Genomic DNA, 25,225 nt, shown 5'->3' with positions numbered 1-25,225 from the left:
CGTGCTGAAGTGCTTTACTGAAGCACAGACTTGCAGTTTCCATACTTGGAAAAGAATGCACCAAATTTTGAGAATTTGTGTCTTGCTGAAGTGGTAGGAGTTTGGCCTTTAATCTTCTGTCTGTGTGTTTGAGATGCTTGGGATACATACAGCCTTTTATCCACAGCTGGATGCACAGTAGTTTCAACAAGGTGATTTCTGAAATGGGTAAACAGGTTTTATGCTCTGTACTTGGTTTTTCAATGAATCCATGCAGCTTTTAGGTAGGACAGTGCTTATGTTCCATTTCTGAATCTGTATGAAATCAGTTGAGGATAAAATTAGAGTAACAAAAGTAGGAGAGAAAAAAGTTACACCATCTTATTATTGGCACAATTTTTACATCCCCTTTTGGTCTAGCACTTTATGGTCAAAGAATGTGTTACCAGATTGTTTTTGAATTTTCATGTGACTGCTTTGTATCTGAAAACTGCTTTTTACTGGGAATTAAAGTCACCAAACACATAAGCTTTGTCTGGTTGAAAATCAGGTGTCTGTTCCTGTTGACGCTGCTGATATTATAGGATACCTTTCAACTGGAAAAAAATTATTGTGCAGGAAAATTATATGCTGCTGTTACAATGTGTGCCCTAATCTTGAAGAAAATCCATGTAATTTGAGCAGGCAGTATGCAAGAAGCTCTTATTTTTAATATGGTGAGGAAATAAATGTGCCATTTAACACACAGTGTTACAAAGATTATCTCTCTTATCAGAAGGGGTGGTGTGTGTGTATATAAATACAAAGTGTTAAGGTGCTCACTTAATCTATTTGAAAGTGTAGAAAATTTGAAAACAGAGCATCAGGCATAGGTGAGAATGACTCTCAGCAACAATAAAGGAAGATATTAATAGAAATTTCATTTAATGAAGCATAATAACTTCAAGAAGAGATTATTCCATGGAGCATGTTTAGAGGAAAGACATATGACATTCTGAAGAGAAAAAATCCGTTGTATCTTATCGGATTTATGTACATCTAAAGTCTGCAATCACAAGAGATGCAGAGGATGTCATATGTAAAGTTAAAGGCCTGCTTGCAGGATTGTTGTTTTAAAGTTTGTTGCCAAATAAATTCAGTATTACTCCTGAAAGGACCTGCCTACTGAGGAACTTCACGCTGAGTTTAAATTGAGAATTTGAACCTCGAAAATGAAAACACTTTGAGCTTTGCATTGGAAGTCACATAAAAATGCTTCTCACAATTAAAATCAGGCAGTGTGTGTATTCCTTTTTGAATAGCCCTTGCAGGGTTTTTATTTTTGTTTGAATAGCAGCTTACTTTTTAGAGATATTTAATAGATCATCATGCTTAGCTAACCCTACCTTCACCCAGCTGGTAGAAAATGAGTTTGTAATTTGACAGTATAGACAGAACAAGTTCAGTGCAGCATGGTTGGAGCTGGACTGAAGTCAATCTGATTACTACAGAGAGAAAGATAAGCCACCAAGTTTAATACAAAGGACTATTGTTTTAATGCTCAGGGTGGGGTTTGTGGAGCTGTTCTTTACATCTCATTTCCTAATTATGACCTTAAAAAAACCAGGGGTCATGTTTTCCATTTGTGACTTGAAAAATTGGTTATTAGCCTGTGTAGTAGTACAAAACAACCTCAGTGTTACAGAAGTCCCTAATTCAAAGAGCTTTATGAGCCAGGGGACGCTCCCACTGCTGTTCCTGCTGCTGTCGAAGCTGCGAGAGTTGTCATTCCATTGATCCACCTGCCTTTGGGGGTGTTTTTCGTTTGTTCCTTTCCTCCCACCAGAAGAGTTCATCATGGCAGTCTGTAGGAAGCCTGAAGAACAGGTAGTTAGGCTGGCAATGATCATGTTGCAGGAACTTTTCTCGGTCTGAAGCGTCACAGATTTGTTGTGTGTGTCCAGGTGTGGTGTCTAAAAAGCCAAACGCTGTGGGCCCGCCTGGTGCTGCCACATCTGAGCTGGAGCTCCTGTGGAGGTGTGAGTGGGGGCAGTCGGTCCTTAGGCCTCTTTTTGGTGCTCTTTTTGGGTAACTGGCCAATGGGAGCCCGTGCTCTACATAATTAGGCAGCTGGCTAATCAAATGCAATGCACCGAGTAACCAATTAGTGCTGTGGTTGGTCAGCAACCAGCTGGAAGGTGTGCCCTGGGCACATCCTACACACCAGCTGGCTGAGAAAGGTACCCTGAGCTGCAGGAGAGGTGGAGAGAGATCATGGGTGTGGGTGGAGAGGAAAAGGGTGCAGTGAGGTGTCTCAGTGGGAAAAGGGGCACACACAGTGCTGGTGTGTGCTCTGCCAGGGCTCCGTGGATGTGGAGCAGCCTCACTTATTACCTTGCAGCGTGTAGTGGTTTTTTAAAGCATCACAAAATAAGCCAGCAAGTAAGTAATGCGTTGCTTCTCCAGGTAGTTCAGCCTCTTCTGAAAGTAGTGTTACTTTGGAAATGATCTCTAAACCTAATCTGTTTACTTACTGGGTTATTGTCCATGTTTTATTTGTTATAATGAGAATCCTCTGTAGATTCAAGGTACATAAATAACAGAATGGGCACCAGGCAGTTGAAAGGTGAGATTTGGCTAATACATGCTTGGCCTTTGATGTCATTTGTGCTCTGCAAAGGAATCTGATGGCTCTATTGAGCATTTCGTGCACTGGTTATATAAGTTATTAATTGTAACAATATGTTAAAGAAAGGGTCTATACTGTCTTTGGTAGACTTTTTGTGAAAGGTGCTCAATACTCACAAATACTCACCGTGTCCTGAGGCAGTATAAAATTAAAATTCTGATTAAAAATGAAACCTGAAGTACTAGCTCATTCAGTGCCATAACAATACAAGTGTTCTTTCACACTTTTAAAGGAATATTTAAGTACTTTTATATTGGACAGTGTGCTTTTTATCTCATTTCTGAAGTGAGACATTTGAAACAAAAGTCATGCAGGAAAGATATGAATTGAAGCACAGAGAAGGAAGCAACATAGACCAGCATAATGCTTTCATATAAGCAAATGTTCTGATTATTCCAGCATTGGAGCAGCCACAGTCAAGAGTACCTTGGCCTCTTCAACATTTTCAAATCAGAAATGTCTGATCAGAAATCACTATATATTCAAGTGCCTACTTCAGAAATGTTAAGCACCAGCTCAGTTATTTAAAGAAGCTATAACCCCAGAACACGAGTTCGAAGGATCATAAAAGTGAAGGGTAGAATCAATCATCTTGCAATAGCTGTGTTTATGTTAGAACTCTTATTGCTGTTAAATAAAGTCTACCGTGTTTGTGTTGAATCTGAGACAGATAATAGATTTTAAAAATACTGTCCCGTGATGTAGTAACGTGTAAAACTCAGTGTTTTGGGGACTTGTATTTAATTTTTTATTTAAATACATTTTCTGAGTGCAATTTTGCCTTGTGTTTGAAATACATAATATAATTATTGCAGAAAATTGTTAAAGCAACGCATCCTCGCATTCCATCTTTCCTTCATCTTTAAACAGTTTAGAGCCAGAAAATCACGATTTGAATGACATAAGTGTCCCACCCTCCATCTTTTCCTTGCCTCAGTGGATCAGGAGTGCTTTCCCAGGTCCCATTGAGCTCAAATGCTCAGCAGACATGAGTTTGTTTGAACTGAATTAAGGAAGAGGTGAATTCTTGTACTTGGTGGGTTGGCTTGTAGGACACTTTGCAGGTAGCTTGCATTGTAGTAAGAAAGTTCACCTTTCTATTGCAGTCTGACTGCAATGTGGATAAACTCTTTCTCATTTCATCTCCAGTGCATTAAAAGTAATGTTTTAAGGCTGAAAAGTGAGTAGTCAGATATTGACTGACTGTTCGCCAAAACTTGACCCTTCAGTGTTATTCCTGATAAATTAACAGTAGTGAAAAAATTCAGCCTGTGTTGCTTGGGTTTACGACCTAAGAATGACCCTGGTCAAAGAAGGGGCAGAAGAACGAGTTTTCTGAGCAGCATCTTAGCTGAACATTTTTCTTTTCTTGGCATAACATTAGATAGTAACTAAGGAGGTGTTTGAGGGGAGGCTGAACAAGAGCTGCTCTTCCAAGAGGTACTTACTTACCTTCTGTCAGAGCAATGCAGTGTTGGCTCCTGTTGGTACAGAAGAGCAGTGCCAAGTGTGGGCTTGGTATGGGTTCTCAGGGTTGTAAATGTTGCTCTTGAAACTCAAGGGATGAAACCCTTGGATTATTCTTCTGCAGTTGGTGACTTGTCCTAGGTTATGACTTTACCTTTCCATCTCTTGATTGTTCCTTTCTAAAATGGGGCAGTTCTGGAAAGGCTAAGACTGCCTAGATAGAGTGTTATTAAATGTCAACGTCCAAAAGCTCAGGAATGAATTCTGGTGAGTAGAATAGTCTATTGTCACGTGATTTTCTTGAGGCACCTGCAAAGTGTGTCCCTTTGGGGTGGTGAGGACACTCTGGCAAAGTTGTTTCCTTTCTGCAAATGGGGAAATTTGCTGACGATGTCCAACCTCAAATTAGAAGTTAAATTAATACCAAACTAGTGATCAATCCAAGCCATCACTGCGAGCAAATCCAAACCAAACTAGTTTCTAAGTTTATGTGATTCTGTGGATAATGTTTGGAATTGTTTTGTCACCATGGCTGTGAATTTTTGAAATAATACTTACATTTTTTTTTTTTTTTTAATTGTAGTTGTTGTGTTTTGGTTTTTTTTTACTGCTGTGATATCCATGAAACGGAGTGTTTGTGCTGTAGTCACAGCACGCTTCGTGGCCTCTGATTTTAGGGGTTGAAACTTCTGAGGCTGCTTTAGGTTTATTTGGCATTGCCAAAGATAGGAAAGTGCTGTCTGCACAAAAGGCCGTGGTGCTTAGGTTTTATTTGGGTATAGTGTACTATGTTTATTAAGCTATTGACCAAATTAAGCTGCCCCATGAAAGTTGGTGGTTTATTCACGGGTTTTGCACCCAAATGCTTTCTCAACCGAGTGCTAAATTCTGTTTATATGTAGCTTTTCATGTCCATTTTAGAAGTTATAAATATTTTCTCAACTGAGTGCTAAATTCTGTTAATATGTTGCTTTTCATGTCCATTTTAAAAGTTATAATTCAGTCAGGGTCCAACCTCTTACTTTGAGATCTTAAAAGGCTTCAAATAGTGTAGAGAATCCCTTAGAGATGGGGAAAGCTGAAAGAAATAGTGTCAGGAAAACAAAACCTCAAAACTACCTGCAGCTTTTGAAGTGTTGTGCAATTGTTACAGTTCTGGTCGCTCATAAATATTTTTTTTAAAGAAGTCCTCTATTCTTCAGGGCCTTGTTTCCACAGTGTCATCTGCAGCTGAAGTGACTTAGAGACTTTGATTGTTTTGCATTATGCTTAAATCTGACCTCTTAAAGGTGCCTGTCCGTTTTTAGGTATTCCAAATGAATTGGAAAATGAGTGGTATACATTGGTTTGAAATAGTGTGTTAATGGTGGTGGGCAGGGGGGACAACACAAATAAACCCTGTGCTTTGTGCTCAGCAGTTCTTAGGAAGTTGTGGGGTGGCAAAGTGTTTGACTTCCCTGGCCTGCAGGAAGGTGTTTGTGCTGCCAGTCCCGGTGCCAGCTGAAGGCTGGTGCCCCAAACCGCCTGTCCCTGCCCTCCTGCCAGATGTTACTCAGCCAGGAAACAGCATCCGGGGGGTTTTCCTTCATGCACTGCTGTTCCTGTCAGCTGGAAAGGTTCATGCCCGTTTTTTCAGTGTTTAAGCAACCCTGGTTGGTTAGATTTTTGTGGAGGTTTGTTTGGGTTTTTTTTTGTTTTTTTGGTTGTTTTTTTTTTTTGTTGTTGTTGTTTGCTAGTTTTGTTTTTCTATAATACAGCAGAGGATTTGGAAGGGCTGCTTTCACATGCAGGTAGCATTTGCCTAAACTGATTTCCTAACCATTCCTGTATCTGGCATTATTGTGTGACTAGTGCCTAAACATCCTTTAATGTGACATTTAATAGTGTAGATTGTGAGCACAGGAGCCAGAAATTTTAAAAGAACGTTAAAGATTCCCTTTATATTTTTATTTTTACCTTTATATTCCTGTAAATTTTAAAATGTTTGATTTTCTTCTTCTTTCCTTTGCTGGTTTTTGATAGCTTTTCTATTGCTTTGTCTTCTCCTGCTGTATATTGTAGCTTCCAAAGGGCTTTTTAAAGTACCTTTGGAGACTCTTGGGTGACTCCTCATAGGAAAATAAGGAGCTGTGGAAGAGAAGAAAATGAAAGAGAAGCTTCTTCTAAAGATGTGCTTTTTGGTAACCATAGCTCCTGTTTTTTCTCCTCATTTTTGTACCTTCATTAGCCAAATAACTCCTTTCTTCTATTTATACAACAGTTGATTTTCTTTTTTTCATCGGTAGAAACTAAAAGTTTTACATTTCATTTCAGCATTCAGTTTGAAAAGGTTGAAAGGTGTGAATATTTAATGTGCAAGTTATGTGAGGTAATGACTTGCTGTTTGATCAGACTCCTCTCAGTCTGATGGGGTTGGATCTTTCTAGAGACTGGGGAATAGGGGGTGAAAGGACTAAGAGTTCATTTCTTTGGAGACCCACTGTCAGTATTTAAGACCAGTAAGAGTGTGTAATAAGCTCAAAACAGTTGTATAATGCTACAATTCCATGATAAAAGCAGTTGCATTAGAAAGGGATCCTGGTTGTACATGATGTAATCTTTAGACTTTAATCATTTACTTCTGAGAATAAAGTATTTTTCATTAGAAATTACTTCTTAGAGTAAGACTTGCTCTGCAATCACAGGACTTTCACAAGAAGCATCAAATTGAAAATGGCTATTTCCATGGAAGTTGGAATTTACTTCTGTAAAAGTATAGCCAGAATTACAGTGGCAACCCTCCTGCTGCTGCTGCAGGTAAATATATAAAACAAATATGCCAAAGATGGGGATTTTGGCAGCAGACACTAAGTAGAGAGGAGGAAAAGCCGACCTCTTCAGATTTTTCAGATGGCTCTCAGCCCAGATTCACACCCAACCTGACAAAAGACTTCATATTTTCCAGTGAATATTAGAACCACTCAAAACCCTGGACAGAAATTAAGATTATCAACCTGTGTGATTTAAATGTGTAAGGAGATGTTGTGGTGAAATTCCTGGCTTAATCAGACTGAGGAAGTTTAAAGAATGTTTAAGCAAGATGGCTTTTAAAAAAAATAAACCAAACATACGAATTTATGAGTTTATGACAGTATAATTTAATCTATGCATTTTTTTAATTGCACTTTAGAGGACTCCAGTAATTCTCAGGAATTTGCTGCTCTGGTTTGATAGTCCAATTCTCTGTGTTTTTACTGCAGCTGTCAGTGAATGCCAGTTCTGTGGCCTGCATAGCTGTTGCACATTAGGATTGTACACTTAATCCTAACTTTTTTTTTATTATTCTGGCTGTTTTTAAAAGAACAATTTGGGTTTTCTGTGAGTGTTTTCTTTTAAAATTATCCATTGGTAATGAATAACTAAAATGCTAGGAAGAAATCCGTTTTTCCTCCAATGTGCTGTCTTGAGGATGCTTTGCTGTGAATACGTTGGATCACAGCAAATACTTCTTTGTAGTAACAGCTATAGCAGCAGTAATATAATCTGAAATATTTCTGTTCCAATGGGTTTTATTTGTCTCAAGCAAAGTTGTAGGTCTGCTGTGCTGAATGTTGTGTATAACAGTGGTTATTTCTGGCCCCAAGGTTATGGAAAAGATTAATAATGTGTGTTAAACACGCAAGCAGTTGAATATCATGTGGGAAACTCAGATCGATGCTTGCATAAGAATTTCTGATCATGGCAGATTGTAAGGAGGAGAAAGGACTGGACACAGTTTTCACCAGCTAGTTGGTCACTGAGGAACATCAGAAAAAAAGTCTTAGAATGGAGAAGTTCTGAGAGAGAAGGAAAATGAAAATGTTGTCTTATACTTTTCCTCAGATAAGGGACATTTCCTATGAGTAAGAATCATCTTGGGAGATGGACAGTGGAGGCTCTAATCAGTGTCAAAGCAGATAACAAGATCAGGTAGGGGAAGGCTGAAGTTTTTAAAAAGCCTAAAGATTGATTGTATTTGGGGAAAGAAAAGGAAGAAGAGATGGATTGAAGTAATGAATCAAGAAGATAAATTCCTTACTCTTTTGTCCAGCTGTCTTTGGATAGACATCCTCTGGGGAAGTTTAAATCTCTATATGAAAAGATTCAATGTCACAAGGAGCTCTTCACTTGCTGTTTCTCCTCTTGGCAAGTGGGAAAAGCAGGCTCCTTCCATGTTCCCTGCTAACTTCTGCCAACTGAGTGAGCCTGTTGAAAAGATTGATTGTGGGCTAGGAAGGCAGTTTAAGACCTGGAATAATTCTTTTCACGGAAGTGAACAAGTTTCACATTTCGGAGAGGGTGCTTTGCAAAAATCAGTGAAGCACCTTCAAAGGAAGGTCTTGATTTGGGCTGTTTTAACTTAAGACCACTCCTCTCTTTTCTTATTTTTTTTTTTTCCTTTTCCAAATACTTGTCACGTGAAGCTTTTCAATACTGAATTGTGCTGGTTGCTTAAGAGGGGAGAGCTTAGAAAAACACCCACGAGTGTAGAACCTGGCCTAGTGACTGTCCTCACTTCTTACTGTTTTATCCCACTAAATGCATCTGTTACATCCCTGACACTTGTGCAGATGAAATATGAGTCCCACATTTAGTCCACTGAACAAAGACTTTGCCTGTGACAGTCTTTGTGTACAAGAAAGGATGTGATCACAGCAGCTCAGTTTAGAAAGACCGTAGGGGAGGAAATGGGAAACAAATCTTTTAAAAACAATACTAAACTTTTTTTTACTTGCTTTGGTCTCTCGGTTTTTGGTGTGGTGCAGAGGAACAATGGCACGTTTTGCTGTAACCTGTTAAGCATTAGGTGGCAGTAGTGTGTTGTATTTGGCGGCCGCTTTGTCGTTTGGGTTTTATCTTCTGGTGTCTTTAGTGCAGTGTCAGAAATGGAGAAAACGTGTATTTCGTTTCTTTTGGTTATTATAAAATGCTGATTTATGGTTGTTGTGACTGTATGTGACTGTAAGGGCAGCTGTTTGGATCTTGCATGCATAGGTGGGATTAGCATGCTGTAGTATCTGCACAGTATTCATGACTTATTTTCTGGTCCATAGTATCTAACAGTGGTAACATTAACTGCAGATATTCTGATGATAAATATGGTGTTAATGACCAAGCGAGTTTAGTTTTGCAGCCTTCACTTTTCCATAAGCTGTTACCATTTCTAAAATTAATATAGCCTGTTAGAGGAAGCAGATTTGTGGAAGTTTTTTGCTTGTGTTTACTCTTTATTCTTAGATAAAAAGAAGCTTAGGCTCAAGAGAATGGTGGTAGGAACATAATTAACCTTTCAGCACAGTGGTGTTATTGTCACTCCAGATCTTGGACCAGTGCAGTTACCTTGTGACCCTTTTGGAGGGTGTTTTTTCCCTTCATCCTTGTTTCTCACAGGTGAAGGATCCCAAGGATTTCGGAACTGGTGTTGCATTGTATTAATTGGGCAGGATGATCAGTTAATAGCAGAAGAGCAGGAAAGTGTTGACAGAACATGCCATCTAATTAGTACCTGATGGACCATGTAGGCCACAGAGCCCAGACTGTGATGTCACTTCAGGGTGGCAACTAGACAAGACCTTTATATGCAAAACAGGCCTGTGGAAAAGCCAAGGATGGAAGTCAGCATTGCTGGAATATTTCACTTTCCACTGGAAGCTTGGGGAAAGCTGAGGATACTCAATGTAGGAGGAACACATAGCAAATTATCAACCCCGTGTTTTGTGCAAGTCTTGCTCTTAAGTCAGGTTGCCTTTTGTTTGTTTAGGTCTTTTTTTAATGTAAGAGGTGATCTACAAATAGTTTTTTTAAAAATAAAACTGCATTTTTTCTCTATTTTTTTTTTTTTGGAGTAGTAAGAGAGAAATACTTGGGCAGGAAGATTTCCTGATGGATCATGTGATACAATGTTGAACAAAATCATTCTAAGTTAAGAGCAGCACCAGAATGTTTTAGGGTTCCACCCTCACTGGTTTTCGATTACACTGTAGTGTTTAAGAGTTTTTCAGTTGAAACTTAAGTCTTTCCAAATTGAAAAAAAGCACTTTCTATCCAGCAAGGTAATATGCCAGAATTATTTTGTCACTGGTAATTAGTGGGGTTTTCCCCAATCATTTTTATAAATATATTGGTAATTAATTAATACTCTTCGTTCAGAAATTCTCCTTCCTCCAGTGATACAAGTTTAATGTTTACATGTTTAAAACAAAGATTTTTTCAAAATCAACTCATTTTCGCAAGCAGCGTAAACTTTTTTGTTTTGCTGAAATAAACCCTTCCTGTTTCAAAATACTTTTATTGAATAAATAACCTTTTTTTTTTTGGGGGGGGGGTAAAATAGTGTAGTTTTTCACTCTGCCCTAATTTTATGAGTTCAGCTGGTGAAGTTGGAAAATGGCTTCTTTCTGTGACCTTTCAGTGAGTGCCACAGGGTGGGGGCCAAGTGCATGTTTGTCACCTTTTTCCTTGCTCATCACAGGTGGCCAAAACGTGCTTCTCTTAAATTTCAGTAGCCAAAAATTCAAATTTCAGTTTAATAAATGAATTTCTAATTTGACCTGTGGTCTGATATAAAATCCATCACAGAGTGGATTCAGCAAGGAGGAGTTCAGCCCTAAAGCACAGCAGCCGGTCTGGCTGGAGTCTGATCTGTATTTGATGCCCATAACCAGAATAAATGATCATTTGGAGGCGTTGTGCTTGATTGCTCAGACATAGCTGACACATCCCTGGCGTGGGTAATACCAGATATGGGTGTTAATGCTATTACATGCTGATAGGGATTTGTGGCCTAAACTATTCAGTGTGAAATGTGTGCAAAATTAGCCAAAGTGTAAACTTTAAGTGTAATTATATAGCTCTTGGAGTGTTGTATATAATTTTAGAAAGGGGAGGAATGCCCCACTAAGTTTAACTGTCCACACTTGATTCCAGAGTTATGGGAAGGTGAGGACTGAACGCTGTCTTTTTGTGGAGAGAGAGAGAAAAATTGAGTGCAAGCACAGAGAATGTCAACCTACTGTACTCTTTTGACTTTTGAAATTATTTAGAGTAGTTGTCGATTTCTTAGATATTTATATGGTTTAAATACTGTGGTCAGGTGGCTAGTTTAGGGAATTTTGGTTTAGGGATTGCAATTGCTTTCTTACAAAAACGTGTCCTCGTGGTCTGTAAATAACCAGAGAAATGGATGCAATTATATGACCCAGTCCAGCCCTTGTTTAGCAGTTAATTTCTCCAGATTTCTGTGAGCATTTGTTCCGACCTACACAGATTTGGTTGTTGGTTTAAATCTAGCCAAGGCTGGTGGTGTCTTAATTGCTACCACAGAGCAACCATTTGGCCTGTGCGAGATGAATGTTGTCAAGGTACCTTCTGCAAGGCGGACATTCATCCACTGGGAATGTATCAAGAAAGTTTTCATTAATTGGTCCCTTTGTTGGCATTTGTGGCAGAGCAGCCAAAAACTGAGTATGAACAGACACTATGTCAAGGGGTGAGATTTATTGGCAAGTCCCACGAAAAACTGGTATTTACTACATATATTGTGAGCGGGGGCAAAAGGAGTTTCCTCCTAACAACAGCCTGCAGTTAAATTTACCCAGATTTCTTTCTTTTTTTTTTTTTTTAATTTTATTTAAAGGCAGGGAAATGTGACAAGAATTCAGAATCAATTGGAAGTTAAATAGGAAATAGCTGGTTAATATTTTTCTTCTTAATGTTGACTGTCTTACAGCTTCTCTTTTAATACAATGTGAAGTGTTGTGATGAGCTCTGTAGTGTACAGACAGATTTGCATGGACCTATGAATATTTGTCAGATGAGAACACTTGACAGTTTTTGTCCTGCCTTCATTAGCTTAACCTGTAGGTAATAACAATTACAGTTATAAAGTATAAATGTTGGGTAAAGCATGAAAAATGTTTTTAAATGTAGTTTCCAATTTTGCTGCTTTTGTTTTCACGTTAACTTACACATTTTGGTCTTGTTGCTTTGTTAAAAGGGTGCACTTCATTATGTTGCAAGGGACATACTGGTAATGATTTGTGCATTTTTGTCCCAGTGCAGCACACTTGTTTGTTGCTAAACTTTGTACAGACCAAGACTGTCTGCATTAGGGTTTCTGTTCTGCTTGCTTAGGCCAATTTTGTCTTTGAAAGAATTTTAACTTCTTTATATCATAGTGAGTTATAAATAAAATAACAATTTAGACTTATTAACCAAATTGTCTTATGTTGACTCTGAGGGAGTCAACATAAAGTCAACAAAGTCTGAAATTTGAATATATTGCCTGTTCAATATTGAGTTTTGGTACAAGAATAAATAGATTGAACCTCCAAATACTGATAATGTGATTTCTAAAAGTGCTTAGTGTTAATCTCTGCAGTTTCATTCTGTTGGGTTCCCAACCATGAGTCTGGAAATGTGGTTGGAAAATAATGGCTTGGGTTTCTCTCTTCATCCAGCTGCTTCCAGTGTTTCCCCTCTCCTCATCCTTTTCCTCTTCTGAGCAGCAGAGTATCCAGCTCTCGTGGCCACTCCCTGTCACTCACCTCCCTCTCCCCTGTCAGTGGCAGTGGGTGTCAGTGCTGTGTCCTGCTGTTATCCCCTGCTATCCCATGCTTTCACTTCTGCCCTGTTAATCCAACCAACCCCTTGCACACCTGTTTCATGACTTTTGCCTCTTCTGTTTGCAGTTTTAATTCACTTCTTTCATTCCTCAAAAATGGTGCCTTCACCAGATGAAGCAGTGAAGTTTGGGTTGAAATTCTCTTCCCTGACCCTCACCGATTGTCTTTTCATCAGTGCTTATTCTGTTAATATAAATACACATCTGTTTACGGTTTCTGCAATCTTTTTACAAATTCCAGAAGGTGTTGTAGTGTAGGTTGTGAACACTGTGGCTTCCAGTTACTTTTACAATTTAAAAAAAAGAAAAGGTAATTAATACTTGGCTGGAAATCACACTTGTAGCAGCATTACATGGATAAAATACTGTCAAGCTACAAAACTACTGTAGCTACTGCGAGATGCCTTACATGGAGAAAGGGAGAAGGATGCTAAGAGATACTAAGTTAATTTGAGATGTTAATATTCTATCATTTATTCTTATTTAAAGCTTAGATTTAGTCATTCAATATAGTTCCTTCCAAAGCACAACTACTTGGATGGATCTAACTAATCATCTGGTAAAATCCTACTTTACTGTAAAATCCTTGCTTTACTCAGGAAGATAGGGCACATGTTTACCTTTAAACATATCCCTTATTCCAACATAGGCACACATCCCCTTTGGAAATAAAGCAGGAATTCAAGACTTGTCAGTTGAGTTTAGCAAGATGATCCATGAGACTGTAGATAATTTCAGAGTTAAAAATCTTTAATAAATCGGATGATTTAGAAATTTACTCTGCTCTAACTGTTGGTAGTAGTCACTACTTAATGGTTACTTTATGACTTATGATAGTAAGTCCAGAATAGTCTAACTTCTGAATTTTCGAGCTCTGATGGTTTCCTCATTGTTCTGTACCTCTCTTTACTTTTGAGTTTTAGAACCTTAATAATAGGGGGTGGAGGGGCGGAATCTAAAAGGTCCGTAAGGAAAATTTTAGAAGTCTGAAAATACTTCTCCAAAACAATTGTCTCAGGAGAGAAGATCGAGGATTTTATGCAGCCATATCTGCTTCATCCTTTTTATATTACTTTTTATTTTCTGCTGAAGATTTCTGCAAACACTTGACAGCTTTGCATAAAATATTGGAAAGTAGGAAAGACAAAGCTGTAGAAAGTGGAGAGTACTCCTTAGTTCATCCTGGAAAAAAAATAGAGCTGATCTCCCTTCAGTTTCCTCAGTCAGAAAAAAAAGGAAATTTACATTTTAAATAGGTTTGCTTAAAAGCTGTGTCATTTCAGCAGGAAGTTTTTTACAGTTATCTGCGAAATACAAAGTGGTAGATGAAAGCATTATTCCTTAACTTTTTCATAAGTTAAATAAAATTTGGAAGCGGTAGTAGTTTCCATAGAAAATAAAACCTCTTGATTTGATGTGTGGAATTAGAGATGTGGTGCATCTTTGGTCTTTGAAGTGAGTATCCTTTATACACGAGGCGAAATAGCCACGGTAATGTACTATTTGAGAAGGGATAGTAATTTTTTAACCTCTTCTAAATAATCAACCCTTTCAATCTGGCATGTGGAAAAGCAGTTATGAGTAAAAGTAGTTATATTAAGTGGTTTGGTTATCATGTATTCCACAGTTTAGCAAGAGATTACAGATTTAGTGTAAACCTTCTGCCTTTGTGCCTCCCCCTCCCAACAAGCCGTATTAAGTTGATTCTCGCTGGGCGCCGTAAATGTCTTCTGAAAAATACGTTCATGAGCACCAGTAAGAAACGTACATTAAATTGATTTAACTGGAGGGTTTCTGCTTGCTAATTTGAATTTGATTAAAATCAGTCAACCCCGGTAGATTTATGGCACGAAGTTAAGGGACTCGCCCAAGTGTTGGGAGGACGGGGCCCTTCGCGCGTCACTGCGGGGCCGGAGCTGCTCAGCCAGAGCTCAGCCAGCTTCTCATCCTGTGGCAGGAGAGTTCTTAGGGTCCACTCATGTGTTACTGAGGTGTAACACCATTACAGGTATTAATAGTGGTCGTATTAATTTCCAGGGATTGATTTTGGCAATTCCTGAAGCGCAGAAGGGTCTGAATTCCATGGAGTATAAAGCAGGGAGGAGTGCAGAGTGTAGCAGTTGAGTGTGCTGTGGTGTGTTCCAAATTCTTGTACACGCCCTGTGCGTGAAAGGCTAATTGTAACATTTTTGTAAGAAAGCAATTACAATTCCTAAACCAAAATTCCTTAAACTGGCCACGTGACCACAGCACTTAAGCCACATCTATAAGTACCTAAGAAATCCAAAACTATTCTAAATAACTTCAAAAGTCAAAATAGTACAGTAGGCTGGCATTCTCTATGCTTGTACTCAATTTTTCTGTCTCTCCACAAAAAGACAGTGTTCAATCCTCATCTTCCCATACCTTTGGAATCAACTGTGGAGAATGTACAAGTAAGAATGTCATAAATAAAATGGATGTTTTGGAAGTCAAAGAATTTTCATAGAGTCTACGCCTTTAATTATTTGGTGAACGTAACAACATTAACACCTTTTTTCTGAGACAGAAAAGGTTCATTTACTTGCTTTTTCTTTATTCAGTAGCAGGTATCAAAGGCAGCAGATGAGCATATTGAAATACAATTAATTTACCTAAAAAGTTTTCCATGAAAAATTTCTAAATTTTCAAGTACTTGTAGAACTCTGAACTGAACCTGTATCTGTTTTTTAGAGCATGTTTGCCAGGTGATACCTTGTTTCTCACTGTATCCAACCTGCTGAAAAGTACAGTCTGATGGATATTAAAAATAAAGACAGTTGAATACAGTTGTTTTATAAAGCTACAGTAATGATACTGTAATTGAGAAGGGCATGAGGTTAAGTTTGTGTTAGCCTGTTTTCCTGTTTCCCAAGGAAAATGTTTCCCATTTCACCCAGTCTCCAACAGATACTGTTTAAAGTGTGTTTTTCATTTGAGCTTTGAACTTCAAGGTTTTCAAATTCTTTTGGTGATTTCAACGGCTAAAGCAATTGAAAACCCTAAGAATTTGGTTTTGAATAACTCTTGGACCAAGAACCGGAGTCCTCAAGAAATACTGTGACAATGTGACATTGAAGATAAACATCAGGGGAGGGAGCAGTAGTATTGTGTGTGTGTGTAAGGTAATTTTTTATAGGTAACAGATGAACTAATACATTTCCATGATCAATTGGTTTACTTTTTAACATTCACAGTAACTGCAGAGCATCGTATTATATGAAGAGATATATGATGTAAAGTGATATAAATTCCAGTAATGGAATTTAGTAATGGAGGACAGTTAGCAAATTACTTCTAGTACAGGTAGAATAAAGGAAAAATAGCTTGGGCATATATCTCCAACCTTCTTCCTTTTCCCTTGCCTCTGTTGGACTTGAGACAAGATGCTTTATTGTTTTTATAAAGTCCTATTAAATAATAACGTGTTAGTAAAAATTATTTTTGGACACGGTGCTCGGGATGAGTGCTCAGCCAAAAGCTATTTTTGTGGAAGTATTGCTGCTTAAAATTGTTACCCATATGCAGCTGGAAAGATTGAAATGCATCCAGTAACGTGGCTGAGAGCGTTGCTTGGGCGGTGGGTGTGAGTGACACAGATAATTTGCACAGCTTTTGAGAAGTGATATCGCAGGAGACAAGGAGGGGCTCTAACATTTGGAGTAAAAACTTAAAACTGGCTGCATGGAGGGGGAGATGAGCAGTAGTTCAGAGTGAGTAGAAGGAGGTAGGTCGAGTAGAAAACAGGCCTGTCTGCTTTCATTACGGAGCTCGTGCGTGGTGGCGGCTGAGATTAACCCAGAAATATAAGGCTGGATGGGAAAAGGGGAGGAGACCAGAAACGTCCATCATGTGTCACCTCCCTCAACACCAGAGCAAACCCCTGGCTCTGCTGAGGCAGCTGCTCTGGGAGGAGATGGAGCAGCACCAGAAGCAAGAATGTGGTGACCAAGAGGGAGGGAAGGGACAAAAAAGAGAGCTTGGCCAGTTGATGTCTGAGGGGTTAACGGAGGACATTCGAGTGCCACCTCTGAACTTCAGTCCTCTGTGTCTGGGATGGCTGAACAGGGTCTGAAACAGCTGCAGAGAGGACACCTCACTGGTTGTCTTGGAGAGGAAAGAAGGGCATGGGAAGTTGAACCAAGACTGGATTTTTGCTAGAAACAAGCGTTCTTGGCTTTTGATCAGCGAGCTGGAGACTAGGAAAAGTCAGTCAGAGCAGGTACATAACAAATTCAGATGAAATGGGATCACTGGGATTAAAAAAAAAAATAGAGGAGGATTAGAGTAAAATAGCTGAGGTTTGAGGATTTTTCTTAGTGTAGATATAGTCTGCTAAAGGCATTAGATGGCAATAGAGGAAAAAACCCAACAGAGGAAGGAGCAAATAAGTTCAGAAAGCTTGGAGACCAAAATGGAGACAAATAGATAAAACACAGAAATGTGTTTTAATTAGTAGGTCTCCTATAATGTAGTTGACACTAGTTACATGAAATTGTATCTTTCTAATACAAAATAAAGATTTTAAATTTGCCAAATCTATAGGAAAGTAGTTAAAAGCGAAACCCATCAGATGAGGTTTTGGTACAACAAAGGAGAAGTGTGACCAATTTTGTGGGAGTGTTTTCTCAACGTTCCTGGCAGGAGAGAAGCCAGTATTCCTGGTTCTGCTGTGGGCAATTGGTCAGTAATGTTTCCATGTATTTGTAAGAAGCTGATCTGAGGAGGTGTGGTCTTTATGGCCAATCCAAGCATCTGACAGTTATGTATTTAGAATACAATGACTAAATGCAATGACCAAATGTTTTTGGTTTTGTTTGCACCTTAGGCTTTTGTCATCTTCAGCTGGGGAGATAGAAAAGGGGTCCCTAAGGGATGAACCTTTATGGATCACAACTGTACTTCAGCCATATTTTCAGCAAGTGTGAAGTTCAGTCTCGAATACAGAGAAGTGGTCCTTTTACATTTTGGATTTTACCAAGCACACATGATGTTAGCACTCTCTTCTTTCCTTTCCAAAATTATTTATAAACTAAGTCAGAGAAATTCATTTTATCAGAAATCTGCTTAAACACTTGTAGAACAGGTGTTCTAAGTTTCAGTGCCCCAACTGGTGTCAGTATAAAGGGCTATAACAGCTCCAGGATAAGGGATATCTTGGTTTATAGCATAGTTATCAGCTGATAGTCATGATTATATTGCAACTGCCTCATTTTAAATGCTGATTCCTGTTGGTCCATCACTTAGACTGAGCATTGGTGTTGAATTAAACCTACAGGACGGTGGAGCTTTGAGGGTTCCTTGTCAGTAGACGTTTGAAACACAAGTCAGAGTGTTCTGCTCAGAGCAAATGGTAAAGAAAATGTGTTACTATTTTAATTATTATTGCCTGTTTAACGCGGGATTTCTTGCAGCCATGTCCTTGAATAACCATTTCTTAACTAAAATGACACAATTCTGTAACCAGTGATCCGTGACTTTAAATATTTGGAAGGGCTATTGATTCGCTGAACTGGAAGAAATTAAAGATGTTGAAGCATATTTTCAAAAGGAAAAATTACATGTAATATAAATTATATTTGATCACGTATCTTTTATTTACCGTTTAAGTCACAAAGAAAGCTCGGCACATGTAATGCAGCATTCAGTTTATCTGCAATAGCCTTAACTAAACACTGGTGGGTTTGTTTAAACCAGCTCTGTGTGGTGGTACCGGAGCTCCCAGCACCTCCAGCACCTCCTCTTGCTCCTGTGTCATGGTCCTCTGCAGGTACCTATCTCTGTTTGTGGTAGGTAAATTGCCCATAAGACCAACGATTCCATCAGCAAATTATCCAGAAAATGCCGTCAGTGCTCGTGGTGACATTTGTGCCACCGGTGGCTCCGTTGCCATTCCAGTGGGCTGATTAAATTGGCAGCTTCCTCTTGTGCCCGGCGCCGTCGTCCACCTTCCTTTGGCACCTCAGCCCAGACCCTCTCCATCCCTCTGTCCTCCTAACTGAATATCAAATGCGTTATTGATTGCTGCTCTCCCACCCTCCTCACTTCCACTCCCCTCAACTTTCTCATCTTTTTTTTTTTTTTTTTTTCCCTTTTGATTGGCAGTATCACCCAGACAAGCAGGAGGCAGATGTGCCGGCAGGAGAAGCGGAGGAGCGCGTGCAGCGGTTCATGGAAGTTGATCAAGCGTGGAAAATTCTAGGGAACGAGGAGACAAAAAAAGAGTATGACCTGCAGCGGCGCGGTAGGTTCCTGCCAAGGAGGGCTGTAGTGGCAGCAGCTCTTTAAATAAGCAGGGTCTGGGAGTGGTAGGTAGACGGTATTTTAAAATGCTGTTTGGTGCTGAACCAAATGTTTCTTTCGCTCTTGTCCTACTTTCAAACGTGGAAATCCATTATTTATAGCTTTTGCTCCACATACATTAGCTGCTGAAACCACTGAACGGCTTCCAACAAAACGTTAGGGGGCATTATTCCTAATAGCTTGGATCATTGTGAAATTTATACTGATTGCAGGCCTTAGCCCTTTTTATTTTATGAAGGTAGCTTCATTAATTGTTCTTACTTTCAAGTCTTGTACTCCATTTTGTTGCAGTGTCTTAGATATGCATTAATCCAAGTGTTCACTGGGTATGGGTTTATAACCACTTCAGAATCATTAGGACTCATTCTTTTTCGTTGTGTGTGTGTTACAGTAGCTTTCATAATTCATTTGTAGTCTAAACTAGTCCTTTTAAAGCAGGTTTATAAATAATATTCCAATATAACACATTAACTAGGCAGCTCTAGCATGCATTTCTTTTTATACCTCTCAGAAAATAGCTTCTTAAAACAGTGACAGGCTGTTGTGAGAAAGAAAGGGGGGAAATGTAGGTCAGGTCTGTCACACATGGGCTACCATTACATGAAGTGATAGGCTGTCTTTCTGCTCTGGCCTCAGGATAGGAGTCCCTCAGCCTTCCATTAGAACCTTCAATAAATGTATATCCACCCTACATGTTAATGGGGGGAGTCAATAATAGTGTCTTGCCTGTGGGGAAAACACTCGGTCGCACTCGGCAGCAACACACTCGGCTCCAGCATTGACGTGTAGCCACCACCACTTCTGAATGTGTCTGATAAAAGCCCACTGTCTCTGCAGCTTGTTATTGAATTCTCTGCCATTGTCCATTGGCACACCATCAGACCTTTCTCTCTTGTGCTGATTTTTTAACTCCCCTGCCGCCGCGCGGGCCGGGACTCGGAGACACAAAGCCGTAGTCATCCCGCAGATATGCATCGCTGCGGGAGAAAGAGAGGGACACGGAATTGTGTATCCACAGGAGGAATCCTCCAGTTAAATCATCTTGCACTTCAGGCTTCGTGTGGGTTTGGGAAAAGAGGGGGGGGGGCAGGGCCGAAAACAGGGTGGTCGAATAAATATTTTAGAAGAATGGAAAAAAAATTGGATCTTGTGCTAATTTGTTATGTGAACAGCGTTAAGATCAGACTGGGATAATTTTTTCATCTCAGTTATTTTTTCATCTCTTTGATGCCAGAACAGGAATTCCTGCTGCCCAGTGCTCTCATCCTATTGTACTCTTAGCATTGTAATGTTGGCTGTGTCTTCTGTTTTCACAAATTGTACATGCACGGGGAAAAAGAAAGAGAGATTAAGTGAGGAGTCTTTTCTGTATCTAAGTGAGTTTTACCTAAAGCTTAAATCCAGACTATGAAGTTCCATTTTGCTTGGGTCAGGTTAATCCACTGAAGTAGAGCTACATCAAGGTATTAATCAATTAGTTTGTTTTCCCTTGGAGTTTAAGGACATTGCTATAAACTAGTTTTGACAAAACTTATTCTAGAGTAACTTGAAGATTACCAATATTTTCTGAGATTCTTTTGCATCCAGATGAGCTCTTCAAAAAACCATCTCAAGATTCTGGATAAGAGACTTAGTTAATAGTCTCTTACAGAAATAAAGAGAACAAATTGTACCTTTATTTTTGCTGATATTTGGTAATGGGATTGATGTGTTTTATCACAGAGGGTCCCAGTGTTCCAGACTGAGCCACACATAACATGCATGTGCAGCGTCCCTGCATTCTTTCCAGCATGTTCCCTGGCAGCAGAATGATGGTGAAATAAATTCTAGTTCTTTGAATGCCTGTCAAGCTGCTTCTGAAGTCATGATTCTAGACAAATTCTGTAAACACTGCCATAAAAGCTCACAGAAACAAAGGGATGGAGACAGCAGCTAAGGGGAATAGTGATGAGAGAGATAATACAGCAAGATAGTAAGATGCAAAGGAAGCTTAGGAAGCAGGATCTGAAGGATGCCAGTGTGAGTGTGTGTGGCTGCCCATCAGCAGGAAGCTCTTTGCACTGGAGTCTTTTCCCCATTTCACAGATTGTTGATTTGTATGTACCTTCTTGTGCTATACTAACTAAATCTTAATTACTTGGCTCAGAAATCCAGTAGCCAGAGAAGTTCCAAGAAGCTGAAATTCTGTGAGGCTCTATGGTTTTGATTTTCTTTTTGTTTGAATTGCTGAATGTGCTTAATACTGCTTTTCTCTGAAGGTTTCCCAATAATCTCCTAATTTTTTTGTGCCTTCAGGCCACAGTATCAAACGGGAAGGGACAAACCACAAACTGTGTAGAGGTTTGGCTCAAATATTTATCCAGGCATTTCTGATCTGGAAATCTTATGAGAACTGCCTCTTTGTATGTGGGAAAACTTTTCCAATTCATTATTTTATCATATAAGAATTATAATGGGGAATCTTTTGCTTGCAGTCCCTGTGAAAAATTTGGAGGGTAGAAGAAAAGCTGCTTAACAATTTACCTATTAAGAATAGACTTTTTTTTTTTTGTCAACCGATTTTCTTCTCAGATTTTCCCATTCTTTATTCAGTATCCCATTTTAAAAAAGATGAATATGCAGTTAAAATCAAGCTTGGCACTGATCATTACCAAAAGGTTTTCAGTGAGTGGAAAAAAACCTGTTTTACAGTTTCATATTAGGAGTGATCTGAACCCTGAAAGTTCGTGCTTTTGGGACACAGTTGGAAAGAAGAAAAACTTCTCACAGAATCACAGAGAATCATGTAGGCTGGAAGAGACCATCCTAGGTCATCTAGATCAATCTCCTACTTAAAGCAAGTCCATGGATCAGTTGCTCAGACCTTCTCCAGCCTGGTTTTTAGTGTCTCCAAGGATGGAGCTTCTTGAGCTGCTCTGGGCAGCCTGTTCCAGTGCTGGAACACCCTCAGAGTAGAAAAACCAAACCCAACAAAAGAAAACCAAACCCTAAACCAACCAAAACATGTTCTTCTTCTATCAAGGCAGATATAAGAACTCTTCCTGCAACTTGTGCCTTTCCCTTCTCATGCACCTCTGAGAAGTGCCTCTCCACCCTCCTCTGTAGCAGCTGTGAATGAGATGCCTGTGTTCTTGTGTGATGTGTCCCAGCCCCTGACCGTGCTGGCAGTCCAGTGAACTCACTCCCATATGGCAGGGCTCTGGACTGGGGACACCAAAACTGGACACAGGATTTCAGATGCAATTTCTTCAGTGGAGTAGAGAGGAAAAAAAAATCCCTCCCTTGACCTGCTGGCTCTGCTCTTGCTCAACCAGCCCCGTGTGGGGTTGGCCTTTCCCACAGGAGTGCCCTGCTGACTCCTGTTGAGCCTGATGTCCATCAGGACCCTCTGGAAAACTGCTTTCCTGCCAGCTGTCTCCCAGCCTTTACTGGTGCATTAGATTATCCCATCCCATAAGCAGGACTTAATCTTGGTTGAACCATTTGATGTCCCTGCCAGCCCATTCCTGTATCCTATCGAGGTCCCTTTGAGTAGCAGCCCCACAACTTTTGTGGGGTTTTGTTGACTTATGGACAAAGGAACTGTATCTAAACACTCCCATTTTTAAGACAATAATACGAGTTAATTTTATGATTTAATTTTTAGTGATTGATTTTTATGTTTTAATTATTAATGATTGAATGATTAACAGAAAGGTCACAAAATTAAATCAATAAATTGGTGACTTAGATTAATTTCTGATGATTAATGTAGCAAATAATTCAAAGCTAGTAATGGGATTGACACTAAAACCAGTTGCTTTGCATATGATTTTGGGTGCAAAAATTTAAGAATCTGGGGGCTTTTTCCATGTGTGGCTCTCGTGAGGTTGTGTGAAGGATAATATGTTTTCACGTGCTGATGGACACAGATGCCCATAAATCATAGAAGGCCTGGAAGGGACCTTAATGACCATGCAGTTCTAACCCTCCTGACATGTGCAGGGACACCTTTCACTAGACCAGGTTGCTCAGACCCCCATCCAACCTGCTCTTGGACACTTTCAGGGATGGGGCATCCACAGCTTCTCTGGGCAACCTGTGCCAGGGCCTCACCACCCTCACAGGGAAGAATTTTTCCTAATATCTCATGTAAACCTGCCCTCTCTCAGTTTGAAGCCATTTCCCCTTGTCCTATGCCCTCGTAAAAAGTCCCTCTCCATCTCTCCTGTGGGCTCCAAGGGTTTATAGGGTGGGGGGCAGAATCACCAGGAGGAGTTTTCACATATCTGCACGTGCCTCCTTTTGATTTTCAATTTTTAAATTGCACTTCTAGAAAAATATGGTAGATGCAGTTCTCATAAGTGAGTAACATTCCAGTGTAATTTTCCTTTTGCTCTTGTGTAATTTTTTAGGCATAAGGAATTGCAGGAATAACTGGAATTGCCAGTGTTGCAGCTTGTGCCAGTTTCCCCTGAGAATGGATCTGCTTCCATCCTCTGTATCTTTCCACAACAAAAAATTCATAGTTAGGCTAAAATAGCTCATATTACAGTATCTGATCACTAATCCAGCTTTCTCTGACCATACCAGTGGTGTTTCTGTGTGCTAGGTTATCCTCTATAAGTGACAGAAGTGTCTATTCCTTCTCCAGCCATGCATTTTACAGCAATATACCCTCAGCTGGAGTACAAGCCTTTTAACCCTCTGGAGTTAAAATCTCATCTGCTACAAGTGAAGCAATATTTTTTTGGTATTTTTATAGCAAACGTATCTTTTTGTTATGAAAATTCTCAACACATTACTTTGTTTTCATTTCAAATTAATTAGTATGTAATTATTTTTAATTAAGTCAAAAGACTCAAATAATTGTTAAAAAACTGAAAAGCCTTTAGAAAAAATTGACTTCTGAAAACACAGAGGTTTTGAGTACTGTGGTGATTTTGATGCTGAGCAAATACTATGAATGGTATTTGAATCTTGAACTTCTTTAATTATTTGTTTGGTTTGAAAAACAAATCCTAAGAATAAAGAGCTAGAAAAATCTTTCAAGTATTATGACTATTTTTACTATTACCATAAACTGTTAAAGGGCTTAAATTTCCATTTACTGCTTGCAACCCTTTTCCTAAAACTCAGCCTCAAATAGCCCAAGAAATATTTATTGTATCCTCAAGTGAAACTTAAATACCTTTCCTCTTTTACACTTTCTGAATGACCCAGCAAGGGCTCTAGTAAAGCTTTACTGAACCAAGCTGCTAATAGTTATTTAATGTTGTTCTGTAGCCTGAAAGAATCTCGGTAGATTTTCCCTTTTAATCTCTTTGAATTGCAGGCTCATAAACCTCTCTGATGAGCCTGCCAGTGTTTTCTTAGATCCTGCAGTTGAGACAATGGAGCTGCAGAATCCTTTCACCTCTTGTTGTCAGACAAATGCAATAGATGGCAAAGCCAGGCAGGCTGTGCTGCTGGGGAATTAAAAGTCCCTTTCAGGAGTTGTGCTGGATGAGCAGGACTCCACATTTTTCCCTGTGTGTTCAGGGATGTGTTTCAGAAGGTACAACTCTGTGCATGGAGTCGGACGGCGTGAGCTGATGTCACCTGTGACAATGCCAGTCTCAAATAACCCTCTCTGGCAAAGGAGTGACAATGGGACACCAGTTCAGTTGGGAGAACCCCTAAGGAGGGAGTTGTGGTTGTAATAACAGTGGTGTAGGCGAAATAAGGAAGGGCACAAGAAATAGGAGTTGCTGTGAGAGCCATTAGGTCAGATGTTTTGCTTGTAAGCTCCCCAAACTCGTACTGGGCTGTGCCTCTGCTTTTCAAGAAGTGGCCACATCTGTTTTTTTGTTGCCTTAAGCTGTATTAGATTGGGTAATGTATTTACTAGAACTAGAAAATAAAAAAGCTTCGTCCAACTCTGGAAAATATGTTTCTCCTGCTTGAACCAGATGGGTAAATAAATGCAGTGTGCAAAACTGCCTGACAGGAGCAGCTCCTGGATTACGTGTGAAGTCAAGGGTACTAATTGAAAATTTACATCTTTTGAGATAACCAGTAGGATTGTCAGACTTCATAGAATCACAGAATATGCTGAGTTGGAAGAGACCCATCAGAATCATTGAGCCCAACTCCTGGCCCTGCACAGGACACCCCAGGAGTCACACCCT

General features: G+C 39.5%; 1 protein-coding gene across 3 annotated transcripts in view; it reads left to right on the top strand.

The window, feature by feature from the left end:
* The window catches only part of DNAJC24 (DnaJ heat shock protein family (Hsp40) member C24), a 36,386-nt gene that overhangs the window by 5,902 nt on the left and 5,259 nt on the right, over window positions 1-25,225 (top strand). For all 3 annotated transcript variants that reach the window (XM_027663318.1, XM_027663316.1, XM_027663317.1), the window contains exon 3: window positions 18,879-19,017. In XM_027663318.1, the coding sequence (XP_027519119.1) occupies window positions 18,879-19,017 (139 nt within the window). The remainder of the gene's footprint in view (window positions 1-18,878; window positions 19,018-25,225) is intronic.

The sequence above is a fragment of the Corapipo altera genome, unplaced genomic scaffold, assembly GCF_003945725.1.
Source record: "Corapipo altera isolate COAL_440 unplaced genomic scaffold, ASM394572v1 100, whole genome shotgun sequence".
In the NCBI taxonomy this organism is placed as follows: Eukaryota; Metazoa; Chordata; class Aves; order Passeriformes; family Pipridae; genus Corapipo; species Corapipo altera.
This window is presented reverse-complemented; position numbering and strand designations above follow the sequence as displayed.